This window comes from Leuciscus leuciscus (genome assembly GCF_965113295.1).
Source record: "Leuciscus leuciscus genome assembly, chromosome: 1".
Lineage (NCBI taxonomy): Eukaryota > Metazoa > Chordata > Actinopteri > Cypriniformes > Leuciscidae > Leuciscus > Leuciscus leuciscus.
This window is the reverse complement of record NC_138725.1, coordinates 76,540,132-76,562,821: the sequence shown is the minus strand read 5'-3', so window position 1 is coordinate 76,562,821 and position 22,690 is coordinate 76,540,132. Positions and strand designations below refer to the sequence as shown.

The 22,690-nt window shown below is 38.3% G+C and overlaps 1 protein-coding gene across 1 annotated transcript in view; it reads left to right on the top strand.

Annotated features, from left to right (window-relative positions):
* Positions 1 to 22,690, top strand: part of fscn2a (fascin actin-bundling protein 2a, retinal) — a 71,081-nt gene that overhangs the window by 40,770 nt on the left and 7,621 nt on the right. The window contains exon 2 of the mRNA XM_082185987.1: positions 19,750 to 21,027. Coding sequence (XP_082042113.1) covers positions 20,208 to 21,027 — 820 coding nt within the window. The 5' untranslated portion in view covers positions 19,750 to 20,207. The remainder of the gene's footprint in view (positions 1 to 19,749; positions 21,028 to 22,690) is intronic.

Below are 22,690 nucleotides of genomic sequence, written 5' to 3'. Positions count from 1 at the left end.
GGGGGGGACCGATAACGGCGGCTGCTATACCTGGGCTGGGGGTATTGATAGACGAGGTACAAGAGAAAGGAAACGGAAGCACGAGGAGCGACAGAGACGAGAGAGGGGAGAGAGGAAAAAAATAATAATCTTGATCCGGTTCCCGGACACACTGCCGCTTGGTCCTCAACCGGCTGAGAGTCACTCGCGGTGCCATGCGATGGTACTGGACATTCGTTGGGGAACGGCTCGACGCTCTTCCGCCTCCTGGCGGCCGGCGGTGACTCCTCCTGTCGAGGGCAGCCGGCAGCGAGTTTCCCGTTCCCTGCTCCGCCCCCATCATGGCCGACGGCAACAGGCTCCGGCCCACGGCGAACGGGAGCGACTCCTCCGCTCCCTCTTGGACGGCAGCCACCCCTCCTCGATCCAGCAGCACGGTGTCGAGGTCTCCGTCCTACCAGATCTTCCATCGCTCCAGCACCATCGCCTCGGGCAGCAATCGGCGGCCGTCGCTCCCTCGTGCTGCCCGACCTCCTCAGCACCGCGATCCCCCCCAGCAGCGAGGGCTCTCCGACAGCGTGTCACTCCTTCTTCCCGGGTTTCGGCACCAATGTAACGAGGTTCAGACGGATGTTATGGGAAGAAGGAGGCGGGAACCGGCGAACATTCAACATTTTAATAAATAAATAAACAAATACAAAAATGAAAGTAAAAGCCAGCAGCCCCTCACGGACGACTGCTGGCTACACAAAACAGAAACACATCAAATAAAATTCAGGCCTGTCCTCTCTCGCTCTTCACTGTCGTCGCTCCTCCTTTGTGCTTCCGCTCCTCCGTGAGAGATGCGAGACCGGTGCGTCGCGCACGTGTCGCTCATTATCAATCGCGCCACCGGCCTCGCGCCGTCCTCCCACGGCCCTCGACCTCGTCGTGCTCGCCACAGTCAGCTTGGCCACAATAGATCGAGTTCTCCGTCGCCAAAAGATGCGGATGAAACCGGTCTATAGGGTTCCCTTTGAGCGCAACTCTGCGCAACACAAAGACCTACATTACGAGTATGTGCAAGTAAGTATACATCCATGTTCACAGTACAGTTAGTGGACATACTGTGTTGCTCAGTGGCCTACATTACTTCTGGACAATACTGTGCTACATGATTGACTGTTGTTCTGAACACCTGTGCACTTTCACATTTTCACAGAGGATATTACAGTTGGATGCGATGGCCAGACCTCATGAGTACCTCTTCCTGGATGAGGCTGGCTTCAACCTGCAGAAACGAAGGCAAAGAGGCCGTAACATCATTGGCCAAAGAGCCATCACTGAGGTTCCTGGCCAACGGGGGGGGGTAATATTACTATTTGTGCGGCCATGGGTTCGGAGGGGCTTGTCCACCGGCATGCTGTCCTTGGGTCTTACAACACCCAACGTCTCCTCACCTTCCTAGAGGAGCTAAAAGACATCCTCCTGGACTGCCAACAACACCATCCTGGGCCCACACATCACATTTATGTGATCATTTGGGACAATGTACGCTTCCACAGAACAAACCAAATCAGAGAGTGGTTCACCACCAACAGTGACCACTTTTTAAACGTTTGTCTGCCACCCTACTCCCCTTTCCTGAACCCTATAGAGGAGTTCTTGTCATCGTGGAGATGGAAGGTTTATGACAGACAACCATACACTAGAGAGAACCTCCTAAGGGGCAATGGAGCTGGCCTGTGTTGACATCCCAGTGGAGGCCTTCCAAGGATGGATTCGCCATTCCAGGGCGTTTTTCCCGCAGTGCCTGGCAAGAGACAATATAGCCTGCGATGTGGATGAGGTGATGTGGCCCGATGCAGCTCAGCGACATGATGCCGCACAGTGATTGTGGTGTGTGTGTGGTGTGAATAAAGTAAATAAAAAAACTTCACACCCTGATCATGTTTTCAAGAGTACTGTTGTGTGCAATAGATTCTGTTTTTGCATTGAGTTGTGTTACAGTAGTGTACATGCAGAATTTACTATAGATTTATACTCTTTATATGAAACTCACAAATCTAAATGCCTAATCCTCTGCAGAGATCTAAGAAGATCCATTACTGTAAAGTTTCTAAAAATATGCATTGGCAGTTATGAAACAAAGAACCTTCTCACAAATTGAGCATTGTGTTTTCAAATGTTTTGCTGTAGTGTGTAATGATGTGTATAGTGTTTACATTTTTGAAAGCTTCGAGCTGCTCTTTTGGTGTGAAAGTTTGAGTTTTGAAGTGAGAAGGTGTGGTTGTGTTTATGTAGCTTTAGAAAAGGGTGTTGTGTTTAGACATTGGGGAACATGGAGGAAACGTTTGTGAAATGTGTTTTAGCATTTGAGAAAAACTGTAAACTGAGCCCTGACTTGCACCACCTGTACACTGTCTTCGGGCCGCTGAAGGAGACCAGTGTGTCCTCTCTCGTTCCTCTCGTCCACACTGCCCCCCTCTGACCACCGCTCTGCACATCATGGCATTTACAGCAGAACTCAGCAAAAATGTAAATTTGTAATGCACACAATGTAATGTAATGTAAACTTTTACTCATCCTATGTCGTTCCAAACCTGTATGAATTTCTTTCTCTTTGCAGAACTCAAAAAAGTCTATTATGGTTCGACAATTTTAAATTCATTGTATGTTTTTTTCAAAATATCTTTGATTTTTTTTTTTAAAGAAGTCTCTTCTGCTGTGATTATTTGATCAGAAAATACAGTAAAAAAATATTGTGAAATATTATTACAATCTAAAAATAACTGTTTTCTATGTTACTATATGTTAAATTGTAATTTATTCCTGTGATCAAAGCTGAGTTTTCAGCATCATTACTCCAGTCTTCAGTGTCACATGATCCTTCAGAAATCAGTATAATATGATGATTTGATGCTCAAGAGACCATGTTGAAAACAATTATTTACATTTTTTATTTCAAGATTCTTTGATGAATAGAAAATTCAAAAGAACAGCATTTATTTGAAATATAATCTTTTGTAACATTATAAATGCCTTTACTGTAACTTTTAATCAATTTAATTCATCCTTGATTAATAAAAGTATTGATTTCTTTCATTTCTTTCCCTCCAAAAATAAAATAAAACCTGTCACTTTTGGTTAACTGAATGCATCGTCGAATATTCGTACTGACACCAAACTTTTGAATGGCACTGTATATATTAATATTATACGTAAGGGATAATGAGCGAGACGGTTGTTATAGCGAATACAACCCCGACAGGCGCCTCGCTCTACATTATCCCGCTTATTACATGGCTACCTACCAAATAAATCAATAATTTGACACAAAATATTGATTTAAAAAGGAATTTATTGATTTAAAAACGACTGTATTGCTTCCGCTAAAGAAAATAGTCTGTTCCGTCTCACGGTTAGAATCCTGCGTCCATAGCAACGCTCTGTTTTTCATGGCAACGGTGTGTTATACTTCGCAGCGGTCTGTTATGTAAGGGTTAATGCACGACGAGGTGTCCATTGTCAGGTATTAATGGACGACGGCGAGGCGTGAACTGCCCGACGCGCAGCGGAGGTCCATTAATACCTGACAATGGACACCTCGAAGGGCATTAACCCGCTTATACCATGGTCACTTGCCAAATAACACATTTTTAAAACATTCGTTTATATTTTAATTAGTTTTACAATCGAAATCTAAAGTTTTTACAAACAATAACTTGGTTTCCCTGGTTACGCCTGACGTTTATTTAGCAACCGGAGATATTTATAGTCCGCTCAGCTCGTAGAACCCTTCAGTTTACTGCCTGTTGCTATGGTTACTCACAGCTGATGATGTAGCCAGCGCATTTATTTATTAATTTCGAACGGTAAACAGTCAGTTTCACCAGAACTCCTTTACTAGGTGTCCTCTATCACTTTTTAATGGACACCCTGCAGCCAATCAGAATCGAGTATTCACCCAGACCATGGTATAACAAGAAATAACACACCGCATTCTACATTCAACCAAGCCATGTAATATACACAAGTAATATTGGGTTTTGGTTTTGGTTTTGGGTGATGATATTTATGATCCAACTGTCCCGGTCCCGGCCATTATGAGCCAACAAGTATGCTATGTGTTAGTGCTGGGCAACGATTAATCACGATGAATCGAATCCAAAATAAAACTTTGTGTTTACATATTATATGTGTGTTTGCTGTGTATAATTATACTCTATATATAAATACACACACATTATTTACTCTTGGATCATTTTGAGGAAAACTGTCTAGCACTGTCGTGAAGCTCTTTTATCTCAAAAGATCAATGAAGATTGATATGAAATTTCAAAAATAAGAAAATTATTTAAAATGTTTGATTAAAATCTATTGTAAAATGCACACGTCTGAATGGTCACCAATCCAGAAGCTCGATCAGTGTGAAGGGGACGTGCTGAAAGAGGCTGGTGTCCTGCTGAGATGAGCATGTGACTCTTTCTCAGGGGTCAGAGGTCACACTCTCTGTTTGCACCTTCACTACGCTCATATCCTCGGTCTGTCTCTGTCCTTCACTCCCTCAAGCTCTCGCTCTCCTCTTTCCCTGCACAGCTGCGCACACAGTCAGCTCAGGGATTAAACCTGCCCTTGTTAACCTTTGACCTTTCATTGGCCACTTCTAATCTCAGCTCAGCTACACAATGTTTATGCGAAATGGAAACGGCAGCCATTAACCGAATGAATCTATAACACACTGGTTCTCAACTGGTTTTCTGGATTGTATGTTGGACATTAAGTGGTGACCCAACACATAAGGTTCATCATTTTTTAAAGTAAACGAAAAGTCCTTAACGTTGAATGTAGACACATTTTAATCAGAATAATATTAATGTTATGTACACTACCAGTCAAAAGTTTTGGATCGTTAATATTTTTAATGTTTCTAAAAGAAGTCTCTTCTGCTCACCAAGGCTGCATTTATTTGATTGAAAATACAGTAAAAACAGTAATATTGTGAAATATTATTACAATTTAAAATAATTTTCAGCATCATTACTCTTCAGTGTCACATGATCCTTCAGAAATCATTCTAATATGATGATTTGATGCTCAAGAAACATTTATTATTATTATTAATGTTGAAAACAGTTATTTACATTTTTATTTCAGGATTCTTTGATGAAAATAAAGTTTAAAAGAACAGCATTTATCTGAAATATAATCTTTTGTAACATTATAAATGTCTTTACTGTAACTTTTGATCAGTTTAACTCATCCTTGATGAATAAAAGTATTGATTTCTTTCATTTCTTTCCCCCCAAAAATAAAATAAAAATTCTTACTGATCCCAAACTTTTGAAGGGTAGTGTTTAATATTACAAAAGCTTTAGATTTCAGATAATGCTGTTCTTTTAAACTTTATTTTCATCAAAGAATCCTGAAATAAAAATGTAAATAACTGTTTTCAACATTGATAATAATAATAAATGTTTCTTGAGCATCAAATCATCATATTAGAATGATTTCTGAAGGATCATGTGACACTGAAGACTGGAGTAATGATGCTTTGATCACAGGAATAAATTACACTTTACTGTATATTCATATAGAAAACAGATGTTTTACATTCTAATAATATTTCAATTTTTTTTTGTATTTTTAATCAAATAAATGCAGCCTTGGTGAGCAGAAGAGACTTCTTTTAGAAACATTAAAAACCGCAGATTCAAAACTTTTGACTGCTAGTGTAAATAATCAATGTGCACAAAACACATTTTGTACAGAAATATAAATATAATCGCTCTACCAAGCCTCACATTTCTGCTTTAACCTTTTTCCTTTTGCCTCCATTGTAAGTGAATTACTGTAAACATGATTTGTATTTATTTCTACAAACTAAAGGGCAAGTCAACCTTATTTTCTATGGCAACTGGTGGCAGCGCGTCAGATGATGGATTTTGACTTGTATTGAACCCAAACCATTCCTGGATTTTGTCCCCTGACTCGGCCCCAACTCGAATGCAATCAGAGACAGCTGGAATCATCTGTTAAATGGCTTTTATTGGGAAGATGATGGATCCCTCGAGCTCATAAATTAGAATTACACTGGCTGTGGGAGAATGAAGCATATTCTGGTTGAGACACATGCCAAACCATTGTGCCCAGCTGCCAGAAGGAGAGCCTGCCAAACACGTTTGTGAACCTCCGAGAGACAGACAGCCCTAAAGAGAGACATGAGAGCAGAGTCAGACACGGCGACAATTGTGCACTGTACTGACTAGCGCTTTGCTAACGTTGCTTTCCATCTCTGACTGAACGGAGCCATAAATTCACTTTAATACCAGGAATTCACATCATCCTCATGGGTGTAAATTATATACAAGAATTGAAAAGTAATTAACAGTATTTAAAGGAATCACTCAAATATTAAAAATGTGTCATTTATGATCAATATATTAAATGGCTTAAATATATTGAAAAAAAATATGTAAGGAATAATTGACAACAGTATATTTTTATACTATAAAAGTCCAATATAAATTAGTTGAGTTGAAAATAGTTCAATTTCTCAAGCATGTAAGTTGTTAATACAAAGACGTACATAAGAGTGTTGGTGATACAGCAATATTGGTCAATACAATGGTCACAAGCTTCTCGCTGCAATGCATTCTGGGAGCCATGGTTGAGTTTTATTCTATGATGGTTCCCAGCATGCATTGCAGCATGAAGCATGTCACCAAAGATTGTAATTTTTGGATGAACAAACCTTTTAAATAGATTATTCGTTTAAAAGGGTCATATGATGCTATTTTAAAAAGTTCATTATTTTGTTTATTAGGTTTAAACGTGTAGACTAACATGCTTTAATGTTTAAAAACACATTATTTTTCACTTATTGCAGCACCTCTTTTCCCAGTCTGTCTGAAACGAGCCGATTTCTACCAAGCCCCTCCTTCCACAAAGCTCAGAGCGCTCTGATTGGCCAGCTGACCCAGTGCGTTGTGATTGGCCAAACACCTCAAGTGTGTGTTGGAAATACAACACCCCTTACAATATTCGCACATTTAAACAGTCAACATATAATCAAACACACTAGGGCTGCCCCTAAATAGTCGACTAAACGTTAGTGAACAAAAAGAGGCTTAAAATCGTATTAGTCAGTTAGTTAGCAGGAAAAAAGAAACGTGTCGAAGTCATTGATCATAAATGGCTGGTCCTTTGGGTGGCATTATGTTATTATGGCACATTGTGATGTGGACCTTTGAGGAAGTGATATCCGGACTCGGATCGAGGTGATTTAGGCAGGTCTGGATCAGTGTTCTCTGTAACTTTGCAGATCGTGTACATGCAAAAACAGATACATTACACATTAAAGGAAATGGAAAATGTTAAAAATCATCATATGATCACTGTAAGTCCTAAAAGTGCACCAGTTTTATACTTTATGGTGTTTTATGGTGTGTTTTTAAAAACCTTTTGGAGCTTGACCCATCACAATATGGAAAAGAGTATTGTAAACATTGCATCTCAATCTGTGTTTCATGGACGAAGTAAGTACAATTTGGAATGAAATAAGGGTAAATTATGGCAGAATTCTTATTTGTTGGTGAAATATCCCTTTAAAACACGTCTAGACATGTAACAGGATCAAACACAATGCGAAGAACCCTGCTTTTCTAGGATGTTTACTGGTGTGTAACACCTTTTTAACATTTATCCTTCCCTATTCACCCCACTTTACTCACGCACATTAATTTTACTTCATTGCACTTGTTCAGGAACACTGGCCATGCGTTTGTCAGCAATTTCCTTCGGGAAATGCCCATCAGAGATCTGATCCCGGTCTGGCCATGGTGGATAAAACTGCCCACAGTGTGACTAGCCTGCCATATTTATCATCAAGTGTGTAAATCAATCGTTTTTTTACCACCTCAGTGTGTGGGAACGCAGTAAAAGTCGTCGGAGAGAGAAACGCATCCGGTGCGGTCGAGTGGAATTTATAGTGCCTCGTTGGATTGTGGGAAGGATCTTGGACACCCGACTCCAGCGGAGACCTTGAGAAGGGGGACGGGAGGAAAGTATCTTGTCACTCTTCCAGTGCCTCCCCTTCTCTTTCCTCCCTTTCTCCATCATGCAACCCATTCAACTTTTACATTTATTTTAGGCAATTGTTTGTCTCACTGCGCTTTTACTCGCTTTGGAAGCATTGAACAATTTCACGAGTCGACATGGACAAAAGCGCCGATAGCTGGCAAACCCCAAACAGTTTGTTTTATACAAACAGGAAAGGGGAAATTGGAACGGACTGTAGGCGGCATTATTATAGCTTTGAACAGGTGACATTTACAGTGGCTTGTTCTAATGACTGCCATGACTTTGTTTGCCAGAAGCGCCTATTAGAACAGGTGAAGCGTGACACAGAACAGCCAGACGGCAGCAGTGTGTGTGTGTGTGTGTGTGTGTGTGTGTGTGTGTGTACATGGATGTCTGCAGCTTTATGATGGAGGAAGTGTTGGTGGCACACTATGCATGCTGAGTAATATGAGGGGTTCAGTCCAGTCTGAATGAGACACAGCGATCCGCCTCAGTCCACACACACTGTGTCTCTCTGCGCTATAGATGTGTGTATTAGTCTCTAGTGCATCTGTGATCCACACAGATGGAGCGACCCTTTATTTCACACACATGAATCAAGGGTGTAGGCTTGATTTGAAAAGCTACACCGTACACAGTAAAACAAGTTGTGTCCTTAATTTTTTAAAGTTTAATCAACTTGGATGTTTAATTCATTACAACTTGAATTCATCAAACTGACTTAAAAAAATTGCTTAACTTATTTTGATGAGTTAAAGTAATGTAAAAACATATCTTGTCATAACTTGTTGATCATATTATTTTTTTTACAGTGTATATGAGCTGATATCGGTGGAGGACTGGCTTGCTCAAAATCACTAAAATATATAATGCAATAAAAATTGTTAATGTCGATAACGACATGGAAACTTGCAGAGGATCATTGTTATAAAGCGCTGCAGTAATTAGGTTTTTTTGTTTGTAGGTCAACCCACAAGTGAGCATCACACTGTAAAAAAAACTAATATGATCAATAAGTTATGACAACATATGTTTTTACATTAACTCATCAAAAATAAGTTAAGCAATTTTCAACTTTTTTTCATTTTTTAAAAGTCAGTTGAATGTAATTTAAGTTGAAATGACTGAGTTAAGTTGATTGTACTTAAAATATAAAAGGCCACAACTTTTTTTAAAGTGAAGTTTCCTCGACTAAAACCCAATAGGATTTTTTCCAGTGGCTTTTCTATTATTGCAGAAAACTGTAAGTGTCGTTAGACATGCACAGGAAAGACAAGGAGTCTTCGAAAAACAGTTTTTATTGCAGTCGAAACCACTAGAAACGAGGAGCAGAAACCATGCTGTGTGTCAACAATAACCTACAAACACAAAGGAAAACACAGGGCTGTACAGTGTATAAGCGCAAACAAGGAACTAAATGAGACACAGGTGATAATCATGAGTACCTATAGAAACAAATGAGGGAAACCAAGGAAACGGAAACTAAACAGAGCAGAGATGTCAAAATAAAAGCAAATACATCAGAACAAAAAATGTAACAAAAATAAGCTCTCAAAAGTTTATGATTCTTACACGTTTTGTTCATCATGATAATCTTCAATAAATTGACAACTTTGTCCCTGACAATCTCTTTCCCATTTAGATACTTCTAGAACAAGTTAAAGCCTTTAAAAATCACTGAAGTATTTTATGTCATTGAATACGTAACGTATATTTAATCAAAAACACATTCAAAAAACATTTTGATTTCAGGAAGAAAATGTGTGTGTGTAAGTGTCGGAAATCCTTTCCAGGTTTTGGACTAAAAAGTATGTCATCCCTGCAGCACTTTTAATAGGTACAATAAAACTGTGGTAAAACGTATGTATTATCTACAAAAATGTACTTAAACAAAGTGAAAACTCACACTGAGAAGTTAAAAGAGATCCTATATATTATGTATTAATGATTTTACTGTAGTAGCAATAACTGAAGTACACATCTGCTTGCTTTATTATTACCCCATTTGCCCTTAATAACCCCAAAATAATTTTTCTGTCATTATTTACACAGCCTGAAGTCGTTACAAATGCAAAATGATAATTTAAAGATTGTTCCATACAACCACATCTATCAAAAAACACCATAAAAGTATTATAACAGTAATCCATGCTATCCAGTTATTCACTGCAAATCTTCCCCTGCCCTTCTCACTTATAATATATATTGTTATAAATAAAACAACACATAATAATGTACAATAAATATATACATAAATGTGTCTGAGTTTGATCTCTAGCCGAGGTAAACTGTACACTGGCCCTTTAAATGAGTCTTGCTGTGAGTTTGGCAGCCTAATGGATGCGAGTGTGTGGTGCTAATGGACGGCAGCCTGAGAATGGCCTTTTCTGAAAGGTCCAGGACAGATCTAAATGAAGCGGCTGCGATACACACATTTATCTGTGTCCTGAGAACCTTAGAGAACCTACTTGATCAAATCTCTAGAGTCTCTCTCACACTCTCTCTGTTTATAGAAATGTGTGTGTGTATGCATGTCTATGGCTTCTAATAGGGTCTCTATAAGGAAACACAAAACTACTGAGATTCTGATATATCATCAGATTCTTACGTAATTATTTAATATGCCATTCAGATTTCCTATATCTGTGTATTAATGCTCACAGTCTAAACATCAGTACAGTCAGATGTCTAATGAGAGTCATGATCCTGCTAAAGTGTGTTTCACATGATAAAACACTCTAAACTGATATAAATAAACTAAATTATTGATGTTTTTGATGGAAGTCACTCTAAAGATCAATCATACCTGTAAGAAAGAGCAGATTTTAAGGAAAAGCTTGGCCTATATCAATCATACTGTATATCAATGTAATGGCAAACAGATATAAAACGTATTCCTCACATGTTTGTTGTGACTTTTAGCACCTGAGTAAACAAATAAAAGTGTCATTTGATGTCATTTAATCTGCCAGTGACATTTACTAGCATTGCTACAGAAAGGGCTTGTAACGCAGCCGTAACTCAAAGCAAGTGTCCCGTCACAGGAGGCTGTTAGTGTGTGTGTGTGTGTGTGTGTGTGTTGATTAAGAGTCATTCATAAAGAGAAGAAGAGGTCATAATGGAATAAGACGTCCTTGATTTAATCAAAAACCGAACAGAAGAATGATTGTTTTGGGCGGACGGTTTCATTTTGCACTGAACCATGTGATCCTTGTCAAATGCTTTACAACCAAACCAAGTAAAAAAAAAAATAGTTTTAAGACTCCCTGTTCTAAATCAATATTAAATCAGGGTGTATGTATTTCTTTCTTCTTTAAAAAAAAAAAAATTACAATTCTATTTCTGTGTATTTTTATGGCATATCTGTTCTCAAGTATCCAGTGCATTGCTGAATGAGAGGAAATGATGACGGGATGATCCTGATGTTGAAGGTTGTACAGGCTACTCTGCCCCCTATCTGTTCATTAAAATACCCAAATACTCAAAAATATCACAACACTGCCATCTACTGGTCATTCACAGTTTAGTCACCCTCCGGTGATGTGGGTTAGGGTTAAGTGTACTGTATATAACTAGATGTACATAAAAGCAATATAAATCTATGCAATGTCCCAATGTAGATAGTAAACTAAACCAACAAACAAACAAAACTACCTGCAATGTTGAAGTAGTGCAGCCTTAAAAAAAAAAAAAAAAAAAAAGTGCCATTTTAAGCCATATCATTTGACTTTCCAAGAATTCAAACTTTTGCTGTTTTTGGAGGACAGTCACATTTAAGCCAAATTCACACCAAGAGCAATAACTATTAAGTTAACAATATTAGTGTCCACTCCAGCGGACGACAACACTGCCATAAGTTTGTTTATTATAAGTTTGTCGTCTGCCACTTTAAATGCTTGAGCTTTTTAAAGCATTTGGATTTGGATTGTGATTCCAGCGATATCGTCCCTCTCTGTCATTACCGTTATACTCGTCGTGTTGGCTGTGCTATCTTTTATATTTAAAATGATTTACTATAGGCTATCTCGTTATAGTTATCGTCCTTGTTGTGTGTAACAATGATATTTAAAAGACATAACTACACATAACAGAAGAGACTGAGAGATATGTAGTCTAACAACATTTTTGTTCGAAAAACATTTTCCAAACGTTTAGTTTTGGTTATGAGAACGTCCCTGTTTACTGGGGAGAACACAAATCTCCTAATACACTGGGAGATACGAGAGTCCGTGGCTCTACCATTGGAGAAAGTGTAACGGCTAACTTGGATCATGTGTGCCTTGATAACCAATCACATTACAGCCTTGAAGTCATTAAATTTCATTCAGAGGTGTGCGACAGGCAATCACCAGAGAATGTCTAATAAGGGGAGAACTTCCACTCTCAGTAAACTTCCGGCTTCTGAACTGGTTGCAGTTCCACTCTAGATCCACATGAGGGCGCTCACAGGACGAGTGCAGAATGAATGGAGGTCTATGGCGCTATACCTCTCAAAATCCACTTTTCTCAGGATATCATTTTTTGTCTAGTAATTTGAATGTTGTATTCGAAAGGAGATGCAAAGAAATTACACATTGCTGGGTGTTAGATTTTTTAGAGTCACTTATTTGCTTTAAAAAGTCTTTTAAAATGTCAATGACGTCATAAACATCGTACGACCAGAGATACTGCTTTATGGCAATCCTTCAGTCACTTTGGTGCTTTTGCGCTCTGCACTTTCTTTTCTCTCGAGGCATCGACAACACAGCTGACACAGGTAAACACACAACACAGCTGACACAGGTAAACACACAACACAGCTGACACAGGTAACTACACGTGCTAGAAGAGTTTTTGTTTTGTTGTTTTAAAAGACCATGCCGAAAATACACACACACACGCGATGCCATCAAGCTGTATCTCTGGTCGTAATCAGTCCTTCACTGACCAATCAGCGTTCATTAGCAGAATGCTAGCATGTTATGGGCAACAACAACTCAACCTGTAAGAAATCGAAAGGACATAAGTACTCGTTCATTCAACTTTCGACCTATAACCCATGTTGAACTTGCAAAACCTACAATCAAATCTGAGATTTCTCAATGGCAATCGGGTGAAAGAGACAAATTTAGCCATCTAGCACCATAGACTCCCATTCATTTTGCACTCATGGGCGATCGCCCCCAGTGGAACTCTGGTGGAACTACAACCAAAATTCGGTACAATAGGACTTAATAGGGAGTGGCCAGGCTCTCCGTAGACGGGCTCTGCAATCACTGACTATCCATATAAATGAATAAGAAGTGCAGTAAACTGAATCACATGTCACAATTGTCCATGACTTCTCTAAAACAGCATTTTTTTTGGTGTAACTCTAAAATAGATCAATCCAAAATTAACGTTAAAGGTCAAACATGTCTATTGATTCATTAAATGATGAGCTATTTCCTCACAAAAGCAGTTTATTCAGCGTAGTGAAGCCTCCATTGACATCCATTTAAAAAATGGCCTCTTGTCTCCTTCCCAGCGTAAGCCAACATTACAAGGCATTACACTTTTTTTCGGCTAAGGTCACAGGCTTGCCTTCAAGTGGCTTTAACTGGGTATCCGTCTTTTCCCCACACCTATGACACTTTGAGCGAATAATGGGAGTAACTTCCGTTAAACAATCGGCGAAAGGTTCGCTCTATGAACGCAATAAGCATTTTTAAAAACTGAGTACAATGAGATTACATTATTACTCACCCTTCAACCAATAAACATGAAGGAAATATTTCAAAGGGATTTCAGTCATTTCGACAGACAATAAATTGGTATTAACCTGACAAGAATTCTTGAGAAAACAAACCTGGAAAGAGACGTGAGGATTTGGGGAGAAAAACGCGATTCTTAGTGCATTCCAGTGAATCATTCATGGGATATAGCGTAAATTATATCGGGAGAACAGACCACAAATGCGCAGTATAAGCTCGTTAGGAAAAACATGTCAGACATGTCAGTATCTACTAACACTTTATTTTGATGCTCCCCGACAGACATTTGTCTGACTATATAACTTTGCAACTATAACATTATATAACATATTCTACTAACCTGAACCCTAACACCTAACCTTAATTAAAAGTCTACTAATAGTCTAATAAAAGTTAATGAGTGTTAATTGATGTGTAGTTGCAAAGTTACTTGTATGTCATAGTTAGTAGTATGTCTAAAGTGGACTATCGACAAAAGTGTATACATAACCTGGACTTGTAACATTGTCAATAATGTGAGGTCATGAAGTTTAATCCTTAATTCAGACTTAGTTTTACAGAAACGTGTCAACCACTTCTATCTAACAGGATCTTAAGAAATCAGCTGATTGGCTTATCGTACATAGTGTAAACACAGGATTTGACTTGGCCTGCTGGTACAGAAGGCAAATGTAAGACTCAAGAAATCCTTAAAGGGCCAGTACACACACAAATCAAAACTCCATGTCGTATGCTGTTTATTATTATTATTGTTAATATTAACTTTGATTTTCATTGTTGGTGGAACCAGGTAGAGATGCGGTCTGCGATGCCAGGATACATGATGGTAATTAAACCGTCTCATTAGTCTGTCTGAAATCAGTTTTGTGAGGTACCTTTGTGCTCAAACGCTGCTTGCACAGTCTTTGCGTGATAAGAGCTGCCTAATCTTTCAGATGCACACTAGCTCAGCGCCTAATAAGACACACCTGAACCAACTAATCAAGGTTGTTAGGATTACTACAAACTCCCAGACAGTTTAAAGAGCCAAACAGTGAAGGGAAGATCAAATCGTTTTACTGAGTCTCTCGAATGATCTTGTTCAGCACTTCATCAATGAATCTTTATTCAAAAAAATTTTGCTCATTTGTGACTCTGGACTACAAAACCAGTCACATGGGTCAATTTCTTGAAATTGAGATTTATATTTTATATTTCCATTGATGTGTGGTTTGTTAGGATAGGACAATATTTGGCCGAAAATCTGGAATCTGAGGGTGCAAAAAAAATCTAAACATTGAGAAAATCGCGTTTAAAGTTGTCCATTTAGTTTGGCGATTGTGCTGCATTCACTCACAGAAATACATGTTTTATATATTTATGGTAGGAAATGTACAAAATATCCTCATGGAACATGATCTTTACTTAATATCCTCATGATTTTTGGCATAAAAGAAAAATCAATAATTTTGACCCATACAATGTATTGTTGGCTATTGCCACAAATATACCCGTGCGACTCGTGACTGGTGACGTGATCCAGGGTCACATTTGAGTTAAACTGATATATTTTCAATAGCTGAAAGGGTGTTTCTTTTTATATTAATATTTAAAAAACAAAATTGTAACAGTAAAAATTATAGACAGCTAATTATAAAAGAAGACAAATTTGGGTAAACCTTCATTTCGATGGTCCACTTTAGAAATTCTACTAACTATAAATAACTACTGCAACTATATGTCAACTAACTCTTATTAGACTATTAGTAGACTGTCTTCTGACATTTCTTTGATGCTCCTCAACAGACATTCTACTTATAAGTTTAACGGTGAACGACGAAGTAAGAACAAAAATAGTCTTTAATTAATAGAAAGTTATTGGTGAGACTTTAATGAATATATAAATAAAGGTGACTTAATCCGAACAGAACATACAGAAGATAAACTTTTAAACAACCACTAAGATACAAACAATACTGGACCAAGGAACTGAGGAACACATGGAGGATTCATTGCAAACTCAATGGAAACAAACTAGCAATGGGAACACAGGCAAAACAGGAACAGAACAGAAGTAACTTTCCAAGTACATATTCTACTAACCCGAACCCGAACACCTAACACTAACAGTATACTTAAACTCTAACGAGAGTTAATTGACATGTAGCTGCAAAGTAAAATTGGGATTTTTGGGGGGGATTATGCAAATGAGTAGTGGCAAACCCTGGGCAGCCATGCTGAGAGACTTAAAAAAACATTCATTTGTCATTTGTTTTCCTTAATCTAATCCTTGGAATGAGAAAGGAATAATTTGAATGTCCAACTGAAGACTTTATGGAACAATGCCACATGTGGGTGTCTAACTTTTCCCTAAATCATCTAATGATCTTTGATTTGCCTTTGATGAATTCAGGACACAGGCTGTTGTTTACTCACTGTTCATGTATGGTGGTGAGCGTCATTGGTTCTCGTGTGTGTGTGTGTGTGTGTGTCATATGCTACCTGGGATCATGATCAAATGTGGATATTGAAATTACAACATAATTTCTATATTAACTGTTGTTAAAAAATAATTCTCATTTTGAACTCCACAGACAAAATGACAGCATAATATTACAAAAGGTTAGCTTTGTATACAGTAAAAAAGGGTGTATATTTTATTTAATACACAAATTTTAGGGTGACCTAATCTCTTCAGTTTCAGTCTGAGGGGGGAATTCAAAAAGAGCACAGAAACACTTGATTTCCATAAGTTTGACAGAAAATCTCCGTCATGGTAGAGCTGCGAGCCATGCAAATATAGCATTAGTACAGCCATAACAACCTCAATGTTGGCAATGTATGAAAATAGCCTTTTGGCATTTTGTGCATGTGCACTTTTTGGAAGTTGCACATCCTAAAAGTGATTTTCTACAAAGCATTTATGCCATCTATGTGTTTATGCCATTCTGTTACACATCACGTCACATTATTTACACACAGTCAGTGGTGAAAAAATTCCAAAACCATATAAGTTGGGGGAAAAAACCCTCGAAATCCCTCAGAGCCTTTGAATAACACGGGTGCCGAATGAAATACACTGCAAAAATGTGCATATTTGCCATTTTTAAGTTTCTGGTGTGGCTTAAAGAGACTAATAGACCTTTATCTTGATGAATGCAAAGTTCCACCTTAACAAAACTTGCTGTCTTGACAACAGGACAAATTGAGGTTGCATGCCATATTTCAGTGATAATAAAAACCATAAACTCCCAAATTGTTTGATTTTGACAACCGTTTGACACTTGGACAAATCAACAAAAATGGCCACCAATCGTCAATCAAATTCAGCAGCCATTAATTTCAAATGTGAGTAGACAATCATCATGAATCATGTGACATAACAGCAGGGTGTCAACAATCAGCAACAAGGAGTAGCTATTAGCAAATTCATATGCAAAATCTTTAAGATATCAAAAGCTAAATTCCTCTTTTATCTGCATCATTTAAGAGTGCAGTGCAATTTTTGCAAGCCTGTTCAAAACCCTGATTTGTGTGATTTTATTGTTTTAGAAATAAACATTAATTACAAATTAAACGTATTACATGGTATCTGGAATACACAGCATATAATAGTTATGCTACACTGACTGTTGCTAGGATCAGATTGGTTAGGTTTATTTGGTGATAATGATCAGCTGACTGTACATTATACATTGCATATAAATGAAATGTGACTCTGGACCACAAAACCAGTCACATGGGTACATTTCTTGAAATTGAGATGTATACATCTTCAGATGAAAGCTGAATAAATAATCTTTCCATTGATGTGTGGTTTGTTAGGATAGGACAGCATTTGGCCGAGATACAACTATTATAGAAAATCTGGAATCTGAGGGTGCAAAAAAATCGAAACATTGAGAAAATCTCCTTTAAAGTTGTGCATTTATGTTCACGATTGTGCTGCATTCACTCACAAAAATACATGTTTTATATATTTACGGTAGGAAATTTACAAAATATCTTCATTGAACATGATCTTTACTTAATATCCTCATGATTTTTGGCATAAAAGAAAAATCTGTAATTTTGACCCATACAATGTTGGCGATTGCCACAAATATACCCGTGCGACTCGTGACTGGTTTTGTGATCCAGGGTCACAAATGTCAACGTTTCTGGTGGTAAAAATAAAAATAAAAATAAAAATAAAAATAAAAATAAAAATAAAAATAAAAATAAAAATAAAAATAAAAAATGCAGCCGAATGGGTAGGGGGGAATTACATACAGTACAATGTTACAGTAAGATTTTTTTTTCTTATTCTTTTTCAGATTTTTAACCATAATTTTGATACATTTCTCTGAAAACAAGTCCGTGTCATTTTGCTCTCCGGGTATAAATGTATCTTGTTTTAATGATGTGTGGATAAGCATGTGTTTTTCAGCAGGTGTTTTCAGCTCATTCTCTAAGGGAGCTGATGGTGGAGAGGAGAAAGTGGTGAAGGCCATAAGCTTTATGCAAATTAAATGCAAACATTCTGGACGGCAGACAGTCGTTTTGAGGTCGAGGCAGTGTGGTCTGAAGAATTTCTAAATATTTGTGGATTTACATCATATAATTTCAAAATATATTTTTTTCATATTCAAATTAGATTTCAAATGCAGTTTGCACACTTTCATTGTATCTTATCTTGCCAGGTGTCAGGATTATGTTCAGTTCTTTGTCGGGTGTTGTTTTGTGTATAGCACACACTGATTCGTTTGTGTTGCCGTCTCAGGATTATCTGCTCATTGTGTTTTTGTATTATTTGTATATTAAGGTTGAAGCAGATCCATTTGCCTCTCGTCATCTTCCTGCCTGACTAAACGTTCGTATCAAATAATGTAAATTGAAATCCACAATCAGAACCGAGTTTCAGACAGCCCATAGTCCGATTGATTTGTTTGTCCTTTTCCCCTGTATTTTCTGTACCTTTTCTGCATCACTCAATAGATCACGATACCATTATTAAAAAATATATATAATAATAATAATAATAATATATTTGATCATACTTTAGACTTTAGGGTCCAATTCTCACTATAAACTAAGACTTTTGCCTCATTAAACTCCTAATTACTACTTATTAATAGTTAGTAAGGTAGTTGTTAATTTCAGGAATTGGTTCAGATTAAGGATGTAAAATATGATCATGCAGAATAAGGCATTAATATGTGCTTTATAAATACTAATACACAGCCAATATCCTAGTAATATGCATGATACTAAGCAACTTAATATTGAGATCTGGACCCTAAACTAAAGTGTTACCATATATATATATATATATATAATTTCAGGTAAACCTCTTTATTTCCCATTAAACATCTCATGCAGGTCAGACAGTCTCTTACTGTCTATGAAGGCAATTTTTGGATAGAATAAGCATTACTCTGGACTGGACCATTTGTTGTTTAGCCTATAGATGGCTAGTTTGACTCCAAATGTTGATTTGTTATTAAATTTCCTCAAATCATGTGATCACTTTTCTTTTTAAGTTACATCCTGGGTGTCCCATATTTCTTGGAATGTTCAATTTTTTATATATCTGATATTGCTCGCTGAAAAAAAACTTGGGATGTAAGCCTGTTTACATACAGTAATATGACTGAAAAATATAATAGTACACCCATTTCTACTGTATGGCTCTTGTAGTAAAGCTTGTAGTACAGTCACTAATACCCTTATAAGGACAAAGATCAGTAGGTGCGAGAGGTCATTCGTCATGATCATCTGTACCTGCAGGCTAAAGAATACAGATTTGACTGGAAAATAAGGAAGGTAAAATAAGCAGAGTTTGAAAACCTCCTCAGAAACTACCATATAAAGGCAAGAATCAAAGAACAAACTTGCACAACATATGAAAACATGTAGTGTATTATATGTCACCATATTCAAGAAGGGATACAATGAGAGAGAGAGAGAGAGAGAGAGAGAGAGAGGGGAGAGAGAGAGAGAGAGGGAGAGAGAGAAGAGAGAGAGAGAGAGAGAGAGAGAGTAATAAACCTGGCAGAGGACAAAGGGGAGGAGTCAGAGGCTGGGTGTGTGATGTCAGCAGCTTGTTGGATTGAGGTGCTGTGTCCTGCTGAGTTTAATCCAGGCTGATTAGGACGAAGCAAGCAGTCACCTGTGTGAACGCAGAGAAGTAGCTAAAGATAACCTAGTGTAGCCTGGGACTGCTGCTCTAACGATATAGGATCCAACACAAGGAAACTCGCAAGGACAACAGCATTGATCTGTAGTTGAGTCACAGCTGACAAAAAAAGAAGAAGAAACGGGCAAGAAACTCTTAAGTTCAGAGCAGCAAAGAAGCTTTAAATTACCTTTTAATAGCATCCGAGGAGAGGTTCTTGTTTGTCAAGGGCATATTGTTTTCTTTCCAGCATTTTTAAACTAATCTAACACAATCCTTTTGGGAATCGGCTGATCAGAATGTCCACGAACGGAATAAGCATGGCTCTAAAGCTCCAGTTCGGACTTATTAATTACGGAAATCGTTACCTCACAGCAGAGACATTTGGTTTCAAGGTGAATGCATCCGGAACAAGCATGAAGAAGAAACAGATCTGGACCCTGGAGCAAGACCAGGACAGCCAGGTGGTTTTCTTGCGCAGTCACCTCGGACGTTATCTGGCCTCAGATAAAGACGGCAAGGTAAGCTGTGAGGAGGACGTGCCAAACACAGACTGCCGTTTCTTGATTTTGATGCAGTCAGATGGACGCTGGGCCTTGCAGTCTGAGCCATACTTGCGTTATTTTGGAGGCTCTGCAGAATATCTGTCCTGTTTTGCCCAGACCATTGGAGACGCTGAGCTGTGGGCCATGCATCTCGCCCTTCACCCGCAGGCCAACCTGCTGAGTGTTGGCCGCAAGCGCTACGCTCACCTGTCCATCGCAGACGACGAGCTCTCCATGGACAGCAACATCCCCTGGGGTGTGGACTCCCTGATCACCTTGGTCTACATGGATGGGAAGTACAGTCTGAAGACCTGTGACAGCCGCTTCCTCAGCAACGATGGCAAGCTGGTAAAGGAGAACGGGCCTAACACCAGTTTCACCCTGGAGCTCAAGTCTGGCAAGCTGGCGTTTAAGGACTGTGGGGGCAAGTACCTCTCACCAACGGGTCCCACCGGCTCCCTGAAGTCCGGCCGCTGTTCACGGCCAGGGAAAGATGAGCTGTTTGATCTGGAAGAGAGCCACCCACAAGTTGTTTTCCAGGCAGCCAACAAAAGATTTGTGTCTATTCGTCAAGGTAACCAATTATTGTGTATTGCATGTGTGTTGACCATATCATGGGAATTATTATTGGTTTAAAACAAGGGTGCCCAATCCTGTTCCTGGATCTACCTTACAGAATTCCAACCATAATCAAAAAGTTATTAAGAGCTCATGAAGATCTTATTTAGCTAGTTCAGGCGTTCAAAATGTCAGTCCAAATCCGATTGTTTGTGTATCCAACTGGAATCTGATCTGAAATGATTGATTGTTCACATTGGCTATGTTCAACACTGTTGGTCCAAATCCGATTATTTGTGTATTCAATTGGAATCTGATCTAAAATTATTCACTGTCCACATTGTGTATCACAACTGTTTAGATCCGATTTGTGTGTCTTTTGCCGTTATTTCGTTTTCCGGAATATTTGCATTGGTTTCTATGGTAATGACGTTGCGTTGGTAGGCATTACGGCAAAAACAACAACAACCGCAACATGGAGGGGTTTGCAATACAGATGTTGTCTTATTTACAACATGACAATGTGTAGCCGCTGCGTTTATGAGGCAGCGGCAGAAATGTAGAAGGCTTGTGTCCGTGGGTTTATTCTGTGCTGTCGTCTCCACCGGTTTCAAAACATCTCTCCGTTATATAGTAATTTTCTACTAGTTCGGCACTTTGCAAACAACACAACCTTGATTCTGCAGTGACTTTCAGCATGTTTCCTATAACAATGTTTGACGAGTTTACAGAATTACACATTCAAATGTAGCCCAAAACGGATCGCTTTTCATGTGATCTTTTTGCCATTCACACCTCTACTAAATCTGATCAGAATTCAATCGGATATGCACAGACATCGGATTTAGACTGACAGTATGAATGAGGCTATAGATATCGAGGCATAGGATTGAGCACTCCTGGTCTAAAACAATCTGTAGGTATTCAGCAACATGGCTGAACAATAAAAAGTGGGTTCTTGAACCAGCTCATGTATATTTATAATATAGGTTGCTCCTCATAAAACTGATAAAAGGTTTTCTGCTGATGTAGCACTAGGTTTATGACAAGTTGTTGTTCGATTGTTGTGTGTGTGTGCGCACTGGCCATGTCAACTCGATTGTCTTTTTTAAAACTTGTATTATGAGTCTAGTATAAATCATAGAAACTTGCACACAAATGACATGACATTTCATAATGCACAGACTTTTAGACATAGATATAGACTACAATGTGTTAATTTCCTGGATGATGCACGTATATGCATTACAAAATCTCAAACTACAGAAATAATTCAGACTACCCAGCTAACAATTTTTTTTCTAATGTTCCTATTAACTTATAATAAAAATTATTTCTGAATGTTTTTTCTGAATGTTATTTCTTAACGTTAGTTAAAAAATTATGGGAACATTCCATTTCATAATTTTGCAAACATTATGGGAATGTTACTTTTGAATGTTATATAAACAGCCAGCTGACAAGTTTCTCATGAACGTGCCAATGAAAGCAAGGGAAGTTATCCCTGTTCTTGGAATATCGCACGCAAGTCATATGCATGTCTCTCTGAAAGGCTTGAATTCTTCAACCCTCCTCCTGGGGACCCACTGTTCTGCTCCAGTTTAGCTCCAGCCCTAATCAATCACACCTGAACCAGCTAATCAACCTTTTCTGGTTTGCTTGAAAATTGCAGGCCGGTG